The 18,506-nt window shown below is 46.2% G+C and overlaps 1 protein-coding gene and 1 long non-coding RNA gene across 9 annotated transcripts in view; one reads left to right on the top strand and one right to left on the bottom strand.

The window, feature by feature from the left end:
• LOC138181447 (A-kinase anchor protein 200) overlaps positions 1-18,506 on the top strand; it is a 61,531-nt gene that overhangs the window by 36,829 nt on the left and 6,196 nt on the right. The window contains exons 1-2 of one of the 8 annotated variants that reach the window (XM_069116248.1): positions 13,735-13,860; positions 14,307-14,499. The exons of the other annotated variants lie outside the window; for them this stretch is intronic. Coding sequence (XP_068972349.1) covers positions 14,344-14,499 — 156 coding nt within the window. The 5' untranslated portion in view covers positions 13,735-13,860; positions 14,307-14,343. Of the gene's footprint in view, positions 1-13,734; positions 13,861-14,306; positions 14,500-18,506 lie in introns of those variants that run through there. 8 annotated transcript variants of the gene reach the window in all.
• On the bottom strand, positions 176-13,066 carry LOC138181461 (uncharacterized). The gene is made up of 3 exons (XR_011173518.1): positions 12,719-13,066; positions 1,107-1,479; positions 176-1,031 (listed from the first exon to the last, which is right to left on the bottom strand). It is a non-coding gene; the product is annotated as an uncharacterized LOC138181461 (long non-coding RNA).

The following is an 18,506-nucleotide window of genomic DNA, read 5'->3' as shown; positions in this document are numbered from 1 at the left end:
TCGGATCTTTGTACGCTTTTCTTGCGTCCCTGTAGAATCGAGGCGACGACGTAAACGCGCTGAATCGCAACCACTATCGGAATCGATAATATAACAGATAACAGAATTATGAAAGCGTTAACAGCATTCTGAAAGCGTTATTCAGATCGAAATTTGTCTTTGCGATTGATAGCTATCATCATAGCAGCGAGGTTCAAATAAACATAGAGCACGATATTATTGACGACGCGTGTATGTATAATCTGTTCGGTGGAAACAAAGCAACGGAAATTTAACTGTTGCTTCTAGCAGTATCTGGTCGATTCAGAGCACACGTTGCAAAAGACCTGGAGGTGAAACAATAAAATTTAGCCTGGCTCTGACCGATCGATCGATCGATTAGTCGACCGATTCCAGGCGTAGAAAGGAAGTCAGAAACGTCGGTGAAACTAGCGTAACGCAGGACACTGCTCGCTCGAGCGTGATTTGTGCTCTCTTCGATTTCAAGCAATCGGCGTGTAGTGGTATAATCGAGAACGACCACGCGATAACCGTCACGGATCGAAAACTCGGCCGGTGTTTAATTGGCCTCGAGACGTCTAATAAATCTCGAACCTTTCGTGATTATCAAAGATTTATTTTACAAAAAATGATAAACGGATAGTGGAACGATCGGCGTTAACAAAGTCAATTATAATACTCAGCCACGTACCGATTTTACTGCTTGGATATTTATAGCTCGGTTCCCCCGATCACAACGACTATCGAAAACCTTCTGTTAATTGTACTATCTAAGTGCTTCTTCGTTAACTTAAAGCGCCGACTTCTATGACGCGGCAAAATCCCTTTATCCTTCGCTTTATCGTCGATCGAGATCTACGTTGCAGCACGGATAACATGACGTACACTCGATAAGTAATCGAGTACGATTCTGTTTAAATAACGTCTGAGATTTCCAGCAGCGATTCTAAAAACGAAACGCGTGCAAAATGTCGGTTCAACAAAATGCTCTTGGTTTCGCCATCGTCCGTTATAAATCCATCGTAAAACATCTGTAATAAGATTATCTATCTAAAGTATCTATAATAAGTAGCGAGATTGACCTATCTCCTTTTTCTCGGTCGTACCTCAGGTCGTCGAGCTGGCCACGCGTAGGCGAACCGTAACCTCGAGATCGTCAGGGCTAATCTCCTCGTTTCTTTACCACCTTCTTCATCTTCTGGCTGTTCTCTGTCTTTCGTGTTGCTGCTCGCAGACCCTTTTTCTTTTTTTGCAACCTCGCCACACGATGGAAAGAGTGGGAAGAGTGAGCAGCCGTGACTCATCCCTCTTGTTCGTCGTTGCTCGCGAGTTTCGTGATAGGCTGCCATGGAAAACCGGCTTCGAAGTCACTGAATTATCCTCCTTGCTTCTCTGTTTCGTTCTATCTTGTGTCTCGTTGTCCCCTCTTGTGTCCTTCCAGAACACGTAATCGTCCTCGTCGCCTCCACTGTCGCGGCCCTGATGCGAGAAAATAAGTCGTTCATAGCGTTCTCTGCTGGCTCACGTTGGTAAAATCGACTTGACCGGATCGAAGAATGGTCGGCTGATCGTAAACGACAGCAACATTTCCGATTGGAAATTTTGTATTCGATTAGGAAGTATCGATACACGGTACCAGATAGCCGGCAGATAAACGTTATAAATGCGCTCGTTGACGTACGTTACGTTACTATTTATCAGACCATTTTGTAGACGTCTTTCGGAGGATGATGGATGCTCTCGTATCGACTTTGTTAGACGTTGCTATACACGTGTCCCGGTTCACCAAGAAGAAAGATACACACGGGGAAGAAACGGCTTGGCGATATCGTCGTGTTCTCGTCTTCGAGGCTGGAGGCAACAGCAGCGTCTCTCTCTCTCTCTCTCTCTCTCTCTTTCGGTGGATATCGCGAGGGCCGCGTTCAACCGCGACTTTCACTCCCTTCGAACAGAGAGCCGGCATTCCGAGTCATTAAGGAATTACAAGTGGTGGTGTGTAGCGCAATGTGCCTCGTAATAGCGAGATGTCATTGCACAGCGCGTTATGACACCACCACGAACAACGACTTACTGCTCTCCGCCTTGTTATCCCGTATTTCATGCGGACCAGTTCCACGTAACTTCTTCGTGGTATTCCGATCTTTGCATTTCTATGGATTCCGTTAAAACGTTGGATCGTTGGGGCGTTACACGCGTTATCACGACTGGTTGCCACCGAGAGTACTTATTCGTTACGTGGAAGACGGGTCGATCGGAGTTAACGGCTGACCTCTTCACCGGTGTATGACCGAGCACGTGCATCGTCGCCGCTTGGATTTGCGTGTGCGGATTTTTTACAGACGAGCACGACTACACGCGGTGTAGTCTGGCGTGGCATACGGTTCCATACCACGGAATGGGAGTGGTGGGCTTGTATTCTCCGAACAACCGTCCTATGGGACGTCGAATTACACGCGTACGTCCTCTTTAGTCGCGCTCAATTTTTGTTCGCACATTCTGTGCCTTTATATTTGTTTTTAATTAAAAATTCGTGAGCTCGGTTTTCGCAGCTGAAGAAACTGGTAATTATAACGAGTAGCCTTGTTTCTGCATCGACCCGATTTCCTACGGGAAATGAGACATATCTGTCAGAGAAATCGGTAACGGGGCTGGACGGGACTGGTCGACGATCGTCTATGCTTGTCGTTCATTGTACTCGCTAGTAACGCGGTTCAATGGCCCAAACTTCCCGGATACGCTTACCTCCACTGTGTATTATTTGTCGCGAAAATAGTTTCGGTTTAATGACTTTGTTTGCATTGCAACGTAGATACTTAAGTATTGAGACTCATAGTTAGAAAGGTTGTCGACTAATCCTCGATTAGTCGCCTGTTAAAAATAAACGGTTGTCGTACGGATGATCAGATTTGCGTCTGTTGGTTCTGCGAGGAAAAGTTGCTGCGCTGACAAACAATGCTCGAGGTAAAATAACTATGAATCCGGCGTTTTTCTTATACTCGATCGTTCTCTCCATTTTATATTAAGATTAAACGTCAGCACGGTAAATTGTATAGCGAAGGATTCGTTTGTTCGCAAGAAACTTGTTAAACTATGGCTCGTGTACTCTTCGCTATCTCTATTCCTGTTGCAATGTCACACCATGATAAAGGCACAGGTCTGCCTTAAAAATAACGAACACGCTTATTTATTATTCGTCCGGAGACGTAATTTGCGAGACGACATAAATTCGCGTAATCGGCTCTCCGGTATCGTAGATATTCCGATCTTAGTACTGACTGTATTCGCTTCTTCGCGAACGTTTTATGCGATCGTAAACAAGTTGGTAACGCCAAGGCCCCACGTGTAGGAGAGAACGGTAGATCAGAGGGTAGGTAGCGTTTCAATTACCGCAGAACCGTTCCCGTGTCTCTTATTTTTCTGTGCGTATATTTGAAACTGTTTTACTTCCATATCAGCTCCTTGCCGAATCTTATCTGCCGCGTACGCTTCCGGTCCCAAATATATCGTAAATACGATCTTATCGCGATTTATGATAGTCCCGGTCATATTACGATATCCTAAATCGAAGTATCCTATAACGACGCTGATTGATGCGACAACACTCAGAGTACCATAGAGTAGAGTAATAGAGTACACGCTTTAGTACTTTTTAGCAACAGTACTGAACGAAGAATGTGATACACAGACGCTGGCGTATACAAACTGCAAGGTGGTCGACGATCGATTTTCCACGTTATGCGTTGTCCATTCGGATTTATAGGCGATCACCCCCGCCGATTTTCGCGGAATTTAAATCCATTCCTAGGTCTTCGATTCCCGCAGAATATCCTAGGATTCCAAGAACGAGGCGAATGTACAAAAGTCGAGAACACAATAGCTTTAGATAGGTGGGGTAAAATCGAATTATGGCGTAGCCGATACAACTGAACTATACACGATCTAGAGGATAGGGAGAGATTCAGAGATATACGATCGAATAGAAAATCTGCTCGATGTCTGAAGAAGTGGCGAGGGAGGCGAGAAGTGTTTCCCGTGGATGATGCGAAGATCGAGATTGGCGAAGGACCGCGAAGAGAGCCAAGAGGATCGCGCTCGAGAGTCTTTCTGTCTGTCTCTCGTGTTCCCGGTTTCGCACCTACGCGAACGTCACATTGTTTCCAAGCATGCACCCTCGCGCAAAGCGCAGCAGGAGAGAAGACTACTATAGGAAAGGAAGGGGTGTGGTCGCGCCCGTGACTCTCGTCCTTTGTCCCTTTTACCCTCTTTCTCTTTCTCCCTCTGCGAATTTACTCGTTCACCAGCACGGAGAACGTTCATATATCCCGTGGCTTTTATCGTAAAGAGTTGGAAAGTCTGCAGGAAGAGGTAAAAGGGCAAGAGAAGAGGGAGGGGGTGTGTAGTTGGCACGCGCGGAGTGATATTAATTAACACGACACGATAGGCGAGAGGAGGGTAACTGGGTGGTCGACCGCTGGTGGGTGTAACGGGTCTGAATACAGGAGGTGGTCTGGCCGTGACGGAGGCGCGGCGGCAGCACGGCGACGGCACGGCGGCGGTAGCTTCGCCTCGCGTGACTCAAACCTTGGAAAAAAGAGAAACACCTGTATGCAGGGGTTAAGGACAGTCTACGAAGTAGAAAGAGAAAGTTTGGCAAGCCACGCGTGTCGAGCCAAGGGGCGAGACAAATTTTCACCGTTTCTTTTGTTCTATCCGTTTCACGGCCACGAATACGCTGGATTTTACTATGTCGTCACGGTACCGTGTCATCGTCGAAAAAGCACGGATCTGCGTAGATACGAAAAGAAGCACAACATTGATCGTTCGACGAGAAACGAAATTCGAATACGCGCGAGTATCGCGAATGGATTATTTGGACAGGATCGTTGGGAGATTGGACAAGAAAGGAGACGATTTGTTTGAAGTAAAGAGCTCAGTCGTAACGTGTCGGGATGGTACAAATTTATGTGACAAGTGACGAGATACAGCCGGGCTTCGTGGTCCTAAAATATGTCACAGATGCAGTTGCACATGCAACGGTACATGCACGGTGCAGTTCCGTCGATGTGCCGAGAATACGGCGCGCGCAACAGTGGCTAAAGATCGGGCGGACGGTTAAAAACCGGTTTCATTCGCCGCGGAAGGCGTCTCGGTAGTTTCTACAGGCTTCGATTTCATTCCTAATGGGCCCGATGAAATTCATCCCACGACCGTTCGGTGCTCGCTTGCGTATCTTTCTGTACAATTGTGCGCACCGTTCACCGTAATTTTTATCGTATCTCCTGCCGCTGTAAATTTTCCTCGACGATTCAACGAATGCTCCTCGAAATTGTCATTGTCTTGAAAATGGAGTACGCGCCTGCCGTAAAACAGCGGGGGTAAACGCCGTCGTGACAAGTTGGCTAACTTTATTAATTAACGGTGAGAAAATCGGTGGGAAAAACATTAATCGAGCGATTCCGCGCGAATTGAACAAGCGAATAGCCACGAACGTTTTGTAATATCGTTGCAAAGTTAATTGGCCGTATAAAGTCCGTGTCAAAAGATTCGCAAGAAACTCGATGCCGATCGTCGCGGCGGTGTGTTCCGCTCAATTCCTCACCGAATCAATGCAATTTTACCGGGGGAGAAAAACAAATTCTCTCGACGTTGAACGTTTCGCAAGTCCTCGAGTCCCTGCAGAAAGCACTCCTAATCGCAGTCTGCGCGTAAGCAAATCGCCAATTAAGCCGGCAGATCGTTAATAAGACCGTGCTAAATTTCCCGAGAGACAGATGGAGAGAGAAGAAGATGGCAGCAAACGAAAACGAGGTACAGTAGAAACGAGCGGAGCGAAATTCCGTTGAGCGAAAGCTCACGACGAATGCGACGAATCCCTTGCTCTTATTCGACGATGCGTTTCGTCGGATGACGTGGGAATTCGGCAGGTGTCTCTTCCCTTCCCCTGTGAAAATCGAATATCTGTCTTCTTCGGTTGGCGCGCGTCCCTCGAAAAGCCACTTTCATTCGCCACGATGAAAGCCTCACGACTGTCGTCTCTTTTTTTGCCTCGTCCGTCTTGTTCCATCTTCTTCGGTCAACTCGGTCTCTTCCTATCCTGTTCCTCGTTCCGGCAATGGGAAGCCGAGGGAGAAAGAGAAAACGAGACAGAGGACGTTCGCTCCTAGTGCCAATCGCATTTTGTCTCGCGACATGCGTTCGTCCGCTAGCGCTAGCTCGAGCACAATGCGACAGGTGGAACGCGAATAAAAAGCACGAAACCTGCGACTACTCGTAGAGAAAAGAAGACAAGACCGTGCGCGTGGCTGTATTTCGCGAGCTTCCTTTCGAGGTTCGATGACCGTCGGTGCAAATACTCGGTCGGTCGCGAATCGATACGCCACGTCGAGGACTTTTCCATTCTCCGATTGAAAAGTATCGAGGGCAAATACCTTTGGCTGCCACGACCGACAGCCGTAGTCGACTGCCTCGTTTCGAACGCTTCACTTGTCTGAGAAAATTGAAAAGGAAAGTCGCTGTTTGCCGCTCGAGTTCTAACGGAACTTTTAATCTTCTTACCTATGGATTACGCGAATCGACTTTCCTCTTCGGCATGAACGGAAGTCATGAGAACAGGAGCAACGAAACGGTTTCGTCATTTCTTCATTGTACTCAAGTAGCACGCTCCGAGCGAATAAATCGATGATTTCGTGCTTGCACGTGCACGAGTCATCATCAAATTTCAAGGGACGTCTAACGAGTCGCAAAAGATGGAAAGTTAACGAGCCAAAGAACTTCTTAACGATCGTCTTTCGATCGTAACGGACCTGTCTGTCGTCCCCGATTTAAATTCAGTTGAAACCTGTAGCCAGAAAGATGGAGAGCAGGTTCCCTTTATCGTTACGATTACAAAGCAGTCTACGAACTAGTTTGAAGGGTTAGTTTCCGTCTCTCCCATCGTTCACGCTCGGATCAAATCCCCATAGATTTCCTGGTCTAAACCTTGGGAACGATGGCGCCTGCTTATGTGCCGATGCATTCGTGTAGTTAAATGTCAGGATGTGTGATCTCCTCGAGAGAAAGGAAACGTCTCCAGCGTCTTCTCGTCTACTCCGGCTTCTCGTTGTTTCAACCTAAACGGGACACTGTCTCGCACGATTAAACGGCATAAATTGAATCTCAGCACGATACTCGACTCTATGTATTTAGGTTGATCGTGTTCAACGGACCTCTGCTGTTCTTGTCTGTCTCGCGTGATGTCTTACTTCGCTGACAGAGAAACGGAAAACAATGCGCAATTACAAACTAATCAACCTCAGAGCCGACCATTGGCGAGTGGCCAAAACTGTTGAACGTTCTCCTCTTGAATATATCTAGCTAGTAGCATCGGGAAGCTGTTTGGCTTAAACGGATTACTCGATGCGGCAGTCGCTGTCGCTGAACCGTTTTTTTCCATTCTTCGTTTCATCAATATCGATTCGTAGATTTTTCCGTTTGCGGATTGACGAACCTCTTGCGCTGAGTCGCTTTTGGTTAGATAAGGAAATAAACAAATAGAAATCACAAAAGTCGTGATGTAAACTTTGATCTCTTTTCTTCGATAAATCTGATTCTACAGTGCGTCCCAAAGGCCCGTGGTATGCTGCAGGTGGTTCGGATATTGTGCCGTATGCAATATATTCGGCATCGTTTAATCGATGCGGAAGGGGGGTTGTCCCAATATAGTGACGTTCTTCGCCTGTAATCTCGAGGTAAGTCTCACAAATATTGGCACTCGCAGTTTTCTTCTTGTCTGTGAAGTGCCGTGATCGATAACGATATCGGTGACTCGCCGTGGAAAATTTCTTGGAGAGTCAACTTGGATAATTCGGTACTCCTCGAAGTGGTGAAGAAACGAGCTTTACTTATTAACCGATAAACCGACGCGTTAACGAATAGATGACGCTCCGTAATTTTGAAGGAAGCATATGCGTCGAATTTTTCATGATTCTTTCCTCTTACTACCCGGCTGTCTTATGATTGAACTCAACCCATTTTGTTCTCCTGCTACGAAATGGAGCTCTTCCTTCCTGAAAGGTCATAATGCAAAAGAAACGATTGAAGGCAGCTGGCGGAGCAAGCAGAAGCTTGCTACTCCGTCGAAGGTAATCAAGTACTTCCCCCGGCAAGAAACTAAAAAAAGTGGTGAGACTAGCGCGTGGCACGTTGCACCGTATAGGCCGGAAAACTCATATTTTTATGAAAGAGGATGGATATTTTACCCTCTCGTCCACTTCAATTTACCCGGTAATACGCCGCGAAAGGGATGAAACGAGGAAATAAACGCAGTGCGCTCGTGCACACCGGCAGAAAATTAATTTCCTAAATGCGGTAGAGTTGTTTCGCGATCACCGATACGCCAGTTCCATATTCGAATTACGTACCCTCTCTCTTTTTCTATCACAACGTGTCACCGTTGCTGGTTTGAGTTGCCAAAGTGTGTCGGTTGAAAGACCTCCGGCGCACAGATCTCAACCTCGTTATCACTTGACGTCATCGAGATGCCATTGTATTAAAAATACGAGAGGCAAATACGACCTTTCGTCGTTGGCTTTCCGCTTCTTTATTTATAAGCCTCGATATCAGACCTGACACACTTTGCATTCGAACATGTTAAAATACAAATCGAGAGACAGCGATAAAAATGAATCTAAATATATCGAACAAGAGCAAGCGTCATCGCTGTGCGAGAAAAAAGAATCCGCAAAATCGTTAGCTGCCCCCAAGATTCATCGCATTTGTTCTGCTCTTCCAATTGATTCTCCCTTTCGACAATAAGCGAGACCATTCCGATAGTCGAAGCGGAGCAAGGACGCAGCGACTTGTTGCCACGGATTTGTCGGAAGGATTGGAAGTTATGGCGCACAGACGATTCGCGGTTTTTCACGTGGACCAAGTTCGTCTGAATTTGCAGAATTAGCGTCGTGTTGCCGCGGGCAAATCCGCGGATCGATCCGGCGTAAATCGCGATCGGAAATTCTGAATCGCGTGGAATTTGTACGAGTTGCCGGTGGCCCGGTGTTCCTCTCCGCCCCTTCGGATTTGGGCGTCGTCATCGTCGTCGTCTAGTATCGAGCGTCCCGACGCCGGGACGCGCGGAGCTGTTGCCATGCCGACCGACGGGGCTACCAGGGCTTTTCGCATTCAGCAGGCTTGCCGGCAAAAGACTCGTGCCGCTCTCGCACACGAACAAGAAACTTTCGCCGCGTCCGGATAATTGCCACTTTAATTAGAATTAATTATACTTTATTGAAATTTTGTCTGTTCCACCCGTATCCACGTTCGTCACGCTTTCCGTCATTTTTGGCAGAACACCAAAGCACGAAAATGTTAAACGTATTTTACCATTTTAATATCCAAGTCCGTTTATTCCGTTACTCTGTACGCAATAAAGATTTTGTAACATCTTGTAAAATTGGAAGAGGCTGAAGCGAGGTGGGTAGTCGGATTTTCGGAAAGCTCTCGATATAAACGGCTAAGACGGGTCGGATTTTGGAACGATAAGAGAAAGCCCGAACGAAAGCGTGTGTTTTATTGATAGCTGAATTCCAGATCCTCGAAGGGGAAAATCGAATAAGCGCCAGGATAAAGGGAAGGAAGTGGTTGCCTTGCCAACTTCCATTCCTCTGCTATACTATAAAGTACAGTCGAACGTTTCGTTCAAACACTAGTCGTATTTCGTCCGTTTGAAAATTAATCGAAACGTATTTATTTAAACGACAGCACGTACGCGCGATAATTTCGTGCGCGGGGTATAAACGATTTCAGTATTTACTATTCGTCGATCGTGTGTCATTAATCGCGAGAGACGAACGGATAGATCATTTTATTTCGTTAAAAGGTCCGCTTCTTAATTAAGATCGGCTGTAGCAAATAGCATCGCGTGATTTCCCAAGTGAAATTTCCCGTCTGCGGTCGTTGGTTGCTGGGCCTTGAAACCACAGGATGCGACCGTACATTTTGCGACGAGAAGACACCCAATAACGAGTTTTTCCATCCATTATCTTTGCACCCTTTTTATTTCCATCGCGGCTACCTTTTTTCGCTTCCGACCCGCGAGTGCAGTCTCCTTCGCTTTGTGTAGGAAATCATTTCTCAGCTATCGATAATTCGAGTAAGCGATAATTCTGTGGAGTATCGTCTCGCCTTTAGTCACGACCGAGATCATCGGTGATTCTTATTTTCGAGATCGTAGGAAATTAAAATGATCGCGAATATGCAGTGAAGCTGCATCGTTAATATCTTTTACTCAGCAAAACATACGAATGTCTTCTAACGAAACTGCAATAGTTATGGTCCTCGTGCTTGCTTGTCCATACCGAAGATGTTTAAGTTTTTCAATTTTCGTTTCATGCTCAAATAATTTCGAAGAGACTGCGGTCAGCGTCGAGCGAAATTTCCAACAGGAAACCCCCTTACTGATATGCGAAATATTCCAAATGTGTTCGCATTCCAAAGCAACGGAAGAAAGGGGATTTCCGTGAATTCGCGGTCGTAAATCATTCGCCTGCGATGGAATTCTTACGTATTCTCTGGCGAAGCTGACGCCTGTCTGAAACGGCAATAGTCCATCGTGATCGCAAGATAAACGCGTTTTCACCTTCATCCCGTTCAGGTTTCATCGTTGATCGATGCAATCGTGAAAACAGCTTACAAGGCAACGTAAGTACACGCGATCTTTGTCGGTCATGCGAAGAAAAATAATCCGTTTAGCGCGTAGTCGACACGATCAAGTCACAGATCGAATTCTCGATTGCGTGTTAATTTATGTCCGCGCAATTGGGTTATCGGAAGGCATATACTTCCTCTTCTTCGGTTGGATCGAACCAGCTATGCAACGCTCTCGGGAGAAGTCAAGCCATGAATAGGTGTTTAAATATTTATCGGAGATCGAGTAGTTTACCGTAGTTACCGTATCATCGAGAGATTCGTCAACCGCGTAGCAACGGTTTTCAATTATGCACGACCCATGACATTTCCGGGAAGCTGGTCGTAACTGAGATTCCATGCGTTACGTCCTTAGACCGATACGATCTACCGTCCGTTTCCATCGATCGATCGTTTCCCTCTCGATCGAACACCCTCTGGGTGTTTCGAGATAGAGTAGTTTTGTGTGGTTTGTCTTCGACGTTATACTACAGTAACTAGTATGAAATCAATGCACAATACAAAACGAAAAAAGTTGCTTTTGTACGATCGATGATTATCATTGGTCATTCCCCATGCCAGTTTATTTTCTGGCTTTCGTGCGGTTGAATCCGCGTACACGAATGATAAAATCGATATCCACCTCTCTCTACGTAGTATTCTGGTCGTGTTGCGCTTCGCGACCCTCTTCAAAGGGTGAAGAGAGCATACGAGAGTTCGTGCGTGCTTCTCAGAGCGTGCGTTGAGGCCGTCGCCGTCTCGATCGCGTTGACGTCGTTCTATTCCTGTTGCACGAAACAACGGGGCTTCCCTCCAGGGACCGAAGCGAACCAACGCTTTTAAAACGATACCGTTGTTTTGACGGGATTCGCGTAAACTCGCCGTGCCACACTTGTTTGCCGCTTCTTACGGCTCTTGGTACATGCACGCGATTCTCTTTACGAGTAACGAATATTTTTCGCGCCTTCTCGAGCAGCGCACTCGTCGGTTGAATGCTAATAGCTCTCCTGAGACGCTCCTCGTTGTTTCCTGGTCTTTTCCAATAGTGGTAAACTTTGATTTATAAATCATGACATTTTAACACCATCGGACTGCGTGCGAGGATGAACAGAGTAGGAGCGTAGTAACGAGAATGTAAGAGAAATACGGAAAATGTCGATTTCGAACGCCGATAATAGTGATTTATAGGCTGATACCGTTCATGGAATCGACATATTTGTCGCCTAGTGTCGTTGCATTTCCCTTAAACGAAATTTATCGCCTTGTTGCGTCCTACCCTTGACAAAAATGATCGTGGACGATTCGTTACAATATCAAAGCGAAACAGCTTTCCGCTGCCCGAAGACCGTTACGTTTCGTTATTTTGTCGGAGTTGTAACATTAAAAATGCATAAAAGTAAGCGTTCTTTGGCCGTTTCGAAAAAAGAAATCTCGGAAGAGTCGGTATAGTCAGCACCGATATTTTTCATCGTTAACGTCAATTAATACGTTGGTCGTAAACGAGAACTTAGTTTCCACCCTTGGCGAAAGAACGTCTCCATCTGTATTCGGTCGAAGCTTCTCGTCGAGAACTCTCGGTTGGTAACCTACCTCCTTTCTTGCCTGCTACAAGAATAATTCTACGCTGGCTTCACGGCCGATGCTGCCACCAACGATCAGCTTTAGAACCTTCCCTTATCGAAAACGATTCCGGCTTTCTCTGCTCGATAAAATACGCGAAGACTTCCAAAATCGCTATCGGAGATTATGTACGCGTTGAAATTAAAAGTTATCGCTACCTTAATCTTATCGAATCTGTTATTGTATCGCGATCTAGATCCAAATGGTAAGATTCGCAGTATACAATCGCGTAAAAAATCGCGCTTTAAAGAAAAATGCTTTCAAACGATGAGTAGCGTAATCGGATGAATAGCGCCGGGGCTAATTCGAGCTCGAAAATCCAATTGACTCACACCATGACGAACGCGGCCTAAAGGTCATACATGCAGCATTAGAAATTTGGAACCGACTCAAAAATTCTCGCCGCTATTCACGCTGAATAACCCCTCGTACTCACCGTACGGTGTCGTGGTATCCCTTCTGTCTTGTTAACACCGGCCTTTCCCGTCTCCGTTTGCTTCCCTTTTCCCTTCTCTCGCTCCTGTTCCGCTCCTCTCTCGGCTCCTTTCTCTTTCGATCATCTAAGAATAGAAATGCGCGGTGGTTTTGCGGCGTGAATTTTTGTTTCTTCTCAGACTCGTGCTGATTTCTCGTCACGCGTTCTCATCTAACGAATCAAACTGGAATCTTTCGCCTCTTTGTTACTCGCCTGCGTTTTCTTTCCTTGCTCGCACATGCAGCGTGTCACCGTCCCTTGATTCCCTTGCTTTTTCTTTGCTTCTTTCGCCTAGGTAAAACGCTACAGAAAAGAATCGCCGAAGGTACAGAGCGTCGCAGCCTCCCTGTCCATAATCCGCTCATTTTGTCCTCTTTCACTCTTTTTCCTTCTCTTCCTCTTTCTCTCGTCAGCTTTCTTCGTTTCTGGTGTATACAGTTCGTGCATCTCTTTCTCTTCCTGGTTTCTCCGTCCTCGCGTAGGTGGTGCATGACGGGTTTTCACTCCCTCTCCCTGCTTCATTGTAACTCTTCCGCTCCCACTCCTTCTTTCTCTCTGTCAAGAGGGCTTATACGTACACTCTTATAAAACGTGGGTCAACTTTCCTCTTGTCCTCTTTGCAGGAATTTTCGTGATTATCTCTCAACTGGCATAATAAAGTCGGTTTTCTTCGCCGCTCTGCCTTTTCAAATCACCACGTTCCAGATCGCGAACTACCGTGACACGCGAGTCTCATCGCCGAGGGGCGGTCGATTTAAAAAAAATCGGCTTTATTTCGCCCATGCCGAACACTTTTGGTAGGAATTTGTTTTGCTCGTTTGGATTCTAGTAAATCAGGCGCCGGTTACTTGTGTTCTTCCTATGCTTTTCCTTAGCCCGGCTAGATATGTCCCTCTTCTCTCCCCGGGTGTCCACGTGTGTATCAGTAACACTCCTCTCTTCTCTCTCCGAGACGTGGGACGATCCTCTGTTGGACTCTATATAAACCAGCGGGAACTCGCAGGCTGGCCCGAGTAGTTCGCCAACGGCGAACAGTTGGTACGGATCTTTCTCTCTGATCGTTCGTCGCTGATCGTGCGTGCGCGTGCGTGTGTCACGCAGAGGTATCTTCGACGTTGCTTCACGAATTTTTCGAATGACCAAGATCGCGTTCGACTAATTTTTCAAGTAGAGGTAGAACATCGCAAATTGTTGTAAGCTGTGCGAAAAAGCATGACCAAGAGTGAGTCACTTCACGCCTTCACAGATTGAGACGTAGTCGGCATTGTCTGCCATGTTGCTTGCATCGAGTGCACGCATTTTTTTTCTGCAGTATCAGTTGCGCCTCTGGCAATTCATATCTACTAATAGACGAGTGTAAAGTTGCGTAGAAATTAAAGCGTTTTGGGTAGCTTTCTATATATACAGACCGAAATAGTTGAATATTTATTGCGTTTAATTAAAAAAATTAAACTTAACGCAATTTCTATCGAAGTTTCGACACGCGTCTTGGTCGTTCGCGAGAATTTCGATCGTGGATTCGTTACTACCTACGCAATACTTTTTCAAGGACTGGTTTCCCGGAAAGTGCTGGAAATTTTGCAAGGATGGAGTCTATCACGAAGGCGGGGCGAAGTGTGGGCAGTGGTGTATATCGGGTGGCAGGTGCTTTCGCTCGAGGAGCCAGAAGAGTTTTGTCTTACGTTCCACTTTTGGGCGTCGCTGCGGTCCCAACGGAAGTCGAGGAGGCCGAATCTTCCGCGGTACGACACGGAAAGCATTTGCGTTTCTTCGCGTACCTATTCAACCCTCGTCGAGTTTTGAATTTGCCGTATAAAGAGAAAGAAGTGGGAATCGCCAGCAGGAACTAGCCCATCGAACATTTCCTTCGATCTGGGGCTACTTCCGGTTGCGCGATACCGAAACAGAACGAGTGCGTTTCCGGTGCAGATTAACCGTTCCTAGATGGCTTCGTTCGCAGGGATTAATGGTTGTCGTATCCGTTCGAAGTCCGTGGTTAATTTCGCATTGTTCGTCGGGTTATCGGCCGAAGAGAGGAACGAGTGGCGGAGGACTCGTTTCACCTGAATACTTAATATTTTATTTATGTCTGCCGCGTCGCGTCGCCCCGCGGTGGGCTCTCGTTGGTCGATACTCTTTTTACGTAATAGTCCATTGTTCAATGCGTTGGAACATGCAGCGGAAAGAAAGGTAAATCGACACCGATAAACGGTGTGGCGGCGACGTCGCGCCGGGCTGTCGGTGCGCGCTATGCAAAAATAGTCATCCGCGAGAGAGGCTCGAGTCGAACGCGGTGAAAGCTTGCAAAATGTTTTCTCGGCTCACGAAGCTCAAGAAGAACGCCCAACGTCGACCAACGCCTCGAACGAAAATAGCGTGAAAAGATCATACTCGGCGAGACTTTCGTTTACCTCTCGCATTCCACGTGGGTGAACGCGTTTTAAGGTTTCGCGTATCGAATTATAGCCGTGCTCGAGCGAAATGAACGTGATATGCGCTGGGTTAATCCACGCAGAACCGTTAGGCGAATAGATGAAAATTAATATTGGTCGAATTAGTCTGTGTTCGACGCGAAATTTAATCGCGTTGCCGGTGTGACACAAATTCAATTTACGACCGGTCGCTGATCAAAGCCGGTCCCTGAATCGTTTTCGCGATTCATCATTCGTTAATAGCTAGTCAACTTTATCGAACTTTCGACCGAGCCGGAAAGTTGCGTTCATGAAAATTCGATCGCTCGGCCCGTTTCGTTCCATGGACGCCGGACGGGAATAGACCAGAAAGCTCGCGCCATTTGGAAGCGTGACACACGCAAGACGTGTTTGCTAGGAGGCCGTTTACACGCTGCTTTAGGCTTTTCGTGACTTTCGTGCAAGATCGATATTTCTGTTATCAACGATCGTCCGCATCGTAGGTTTCTCTTAGCGTAAATCATATCTCCCACTCGATGTTTACGTTTCGCTCGAATACTTAAAAATCAGAAATTCTGGTCGTGACCTAGCGTAAGTACGCAAATTAGTAAGGCCTTGTCTTAATACTTAACTCTTTCTTATCTTAATAATTAGGTCTTCGTGTGTAGTTTTGTTGATTTGCCTCGATGCGGATATTAAACGCATCTTTCCTCTCGGGCTCCGTTTACATGCCAAGACCGATATTACTGTCGGATACGCTCCGGTGAACCGGATAAATACTGCTGTCGTAATTCAATTCTAGGGAAGGTCGGTAAATAGCAAAAAAAAAGGAAGAAAATAAAATAAAGGAAAAGAAAGAAGAGGAAAAAGATGGAGGAAAAAAACGCGTTTGCCTACTACGAGCGGACGAGAGAGAACGTTACACGATATACGCATTTAACCCGGGACAATGAGTAATCAGCGATAGAGAAACGGCAGAGTGTTTCGCGAGAAAACGATGCATCACCAATCTTTTTAGGAACGCGTTATTCATCCTTTAATGTCTAAGTCTTGCTGCTCGTGTTCATAACAGACCGTTTCCGCCGCGTTAACGACACGTTCCTCCGTTACATTTTCATTAATTTTTTCTTTTCGCACGTAAAAAGGAGTCAAACTCCTCGTGGAAAGGAAAAGCGTACATTCGTCGAATGGGAAGGAAGTAATTAGTCGTTACAGCGTAAACAGATACACGCTATAGCCGTGCGATATCGCGTTTACATCCATGTGCGCCGGGTTCATATCGTTCAGGAATGAAAAGCTGCATATCTGATCGCTATCGTCCCATAAATTTATGCGCTCGCCAGATCTCCGTAACGTGGACCAACCGACAGTTGTTGCACGAGGGTAGCACGTGTCCGTGCCACGCGTCACCCTAGGTAATATTTTTTGCTGAACAGGAAATTGATTCTAGTATAGGTTCTAATGTGACCCGCGTACCAGCTGTTATACAGCTGATATCAAGGTAGGATAATTCGCACGGATCAACGAGCATAATGTCTGGCGTAGATACGTTTACGACTCAAAGTGTAGTAGAAGAGCGAGGTTTCTTAGTAGAAACTTGTAGTCGAAGTTTATCCTAATTTTTATCGTAACTCGATTACGACGAATATTAATTTATATGATATTAAGTTTACAAATTGCGATATTTTCGTCGATATTTGCTCTGCGATCAAGATATACCGGTTGCGTCATTTTCTGGAGAACTCGCTGGGTTTTCTTAGTTGAGATTTGTGATTGGGTACTCTTGGAGAGGATTCAAACAAAGTGTCGAAATCTGCAACCTTCGCGTAAATATATTTTTAGAGTAGCTAACGAGAACATTGTGCGTAGATTTTCCCTTACCTCTGTCTGCGTTCGCGGACTTTGATTGCTTGCTCTAACGCTCGTTTTTCGTTATAGAGTTACTGCGACTGTTTATAACCTACTCGCGATCAAAGTTGGTCGACAGCCAATGATGCATCGGCAGAGACACGCGAGTTTTGGTACCGTTTGCCCGATCGATTTCGCCGCGAGAAGAAACCGAAGGTAATCGGAAGTTTATTACCGCGGTGTCCCTTTCTACCGTTGACCCACAGGACGGACAATGGCCTGAAGAAAGATTTTGGCCAACGGCCAAACTTCGGCTTGTCCTTTTGTTACTTAGTTTCCCCTGAAGTTTAGCCAAATTTGTAACGCGAATTCGCGAGTGCTTTGACTTTTCGATTCGTCAGTCGTTCACCGCAAGGTCGAGAAACTCTGACAGGTAAACGTCCGTTCCTTCGTCTTTAGCTAGAGGCGAAATATTCCGAGATAGTACGGAAGAATGTAGAGAGCATCGTTTCACGTGGAAAATTTCTTTACTTGAAAAAATTGTGTACACAGTGCTGGCGAAACACGGGAATCGGAACCGTCTGAGAAAAAACACTCCGCTTTAGAAAGCCCTCGTGTAGAACCCTTCAGGGGCTGTAATTCTTTAAGCGAGAGGCTTACCCTTTACGAAAAAGCATGGGAGGAACGGCGAGAAGGGGTTTCACTTAACCAGCCGATCGATACGAGGTCTGCAGACGATAAAGCACGCGTTGCGTTCCGCACGTCCGGTTTCTGTTTCCCTCTTCGGTTTCAAGAATTGATTTCGTTCTACTCATATTTTTTCTATTTGCGTCAAGCCGTGAGGATGGCTGGAATCAAGGTCTACGTGCTTCTTAGTTGAACGAATATCGAGGAACGAATAACACCTATTGGCCTCGAGTAACAGTGTCTCTTTCTTTGGAATTCGGAGGACACGTTCTACAAGCGACAACTCGACTCGGATGCCAGATACGCGTTTTAGAAGCAACAGTGGAGCACGTTATTAATAAAATCAGAATCAATTACGTCTCGCTCGTAACGAGCGCTCGCTGACACAGTGACACGATTGGCTACCCCTGAAAGGATGACGTTCGTACCTCGGCACCCTATGGTTCTCTCATTTTTGTACCCCTGTGCGTATCCCTTATGGGAACATCCACCCTTCTGTGAACTTCTCTTGTCTACGAGTCGCTAGGTTGTTCACCCTTCTTTCTATTCGAATTGCTTAGAGAGCATACCCCAGCTTCGAGAGCACGGGCGACAACTGTTAAGTTGGTCACCCTCCACGATGAATAAAAAAAAAAAGAAAAAAAATAATATCGTGCTTCGATGAACCGGCATTCTTTTTCCAACACAATATCGCATAGCCTGCCGTGAAGATTGCGTTGGTTAACGCGCTTGAAATTGTTCATTTTTCCACTCGATATATCGTTTTCTTTTTTTATATAAACGATTTCTACGAAAATGTTGCA

Source organism: Bombus flavifrons, chromosome 7 (assembly GCF_040668555.2).
Source record: "Bombus flavifrons isolate JBK064 chromosome 7, iyBomFlav1_principal, whole genome shotgun sequence".
Taxonomy (NCBI): Eukaryota; Metazoa; Arthropoda; class Insecta; order Hymenoptera; family Apidae; genus Bombus; species Bombus flavifrons.
Note: the sequence above shows the minus strand (reverse complement) of the source record. Positions and strands in the feature narration are given on the sequence as shown.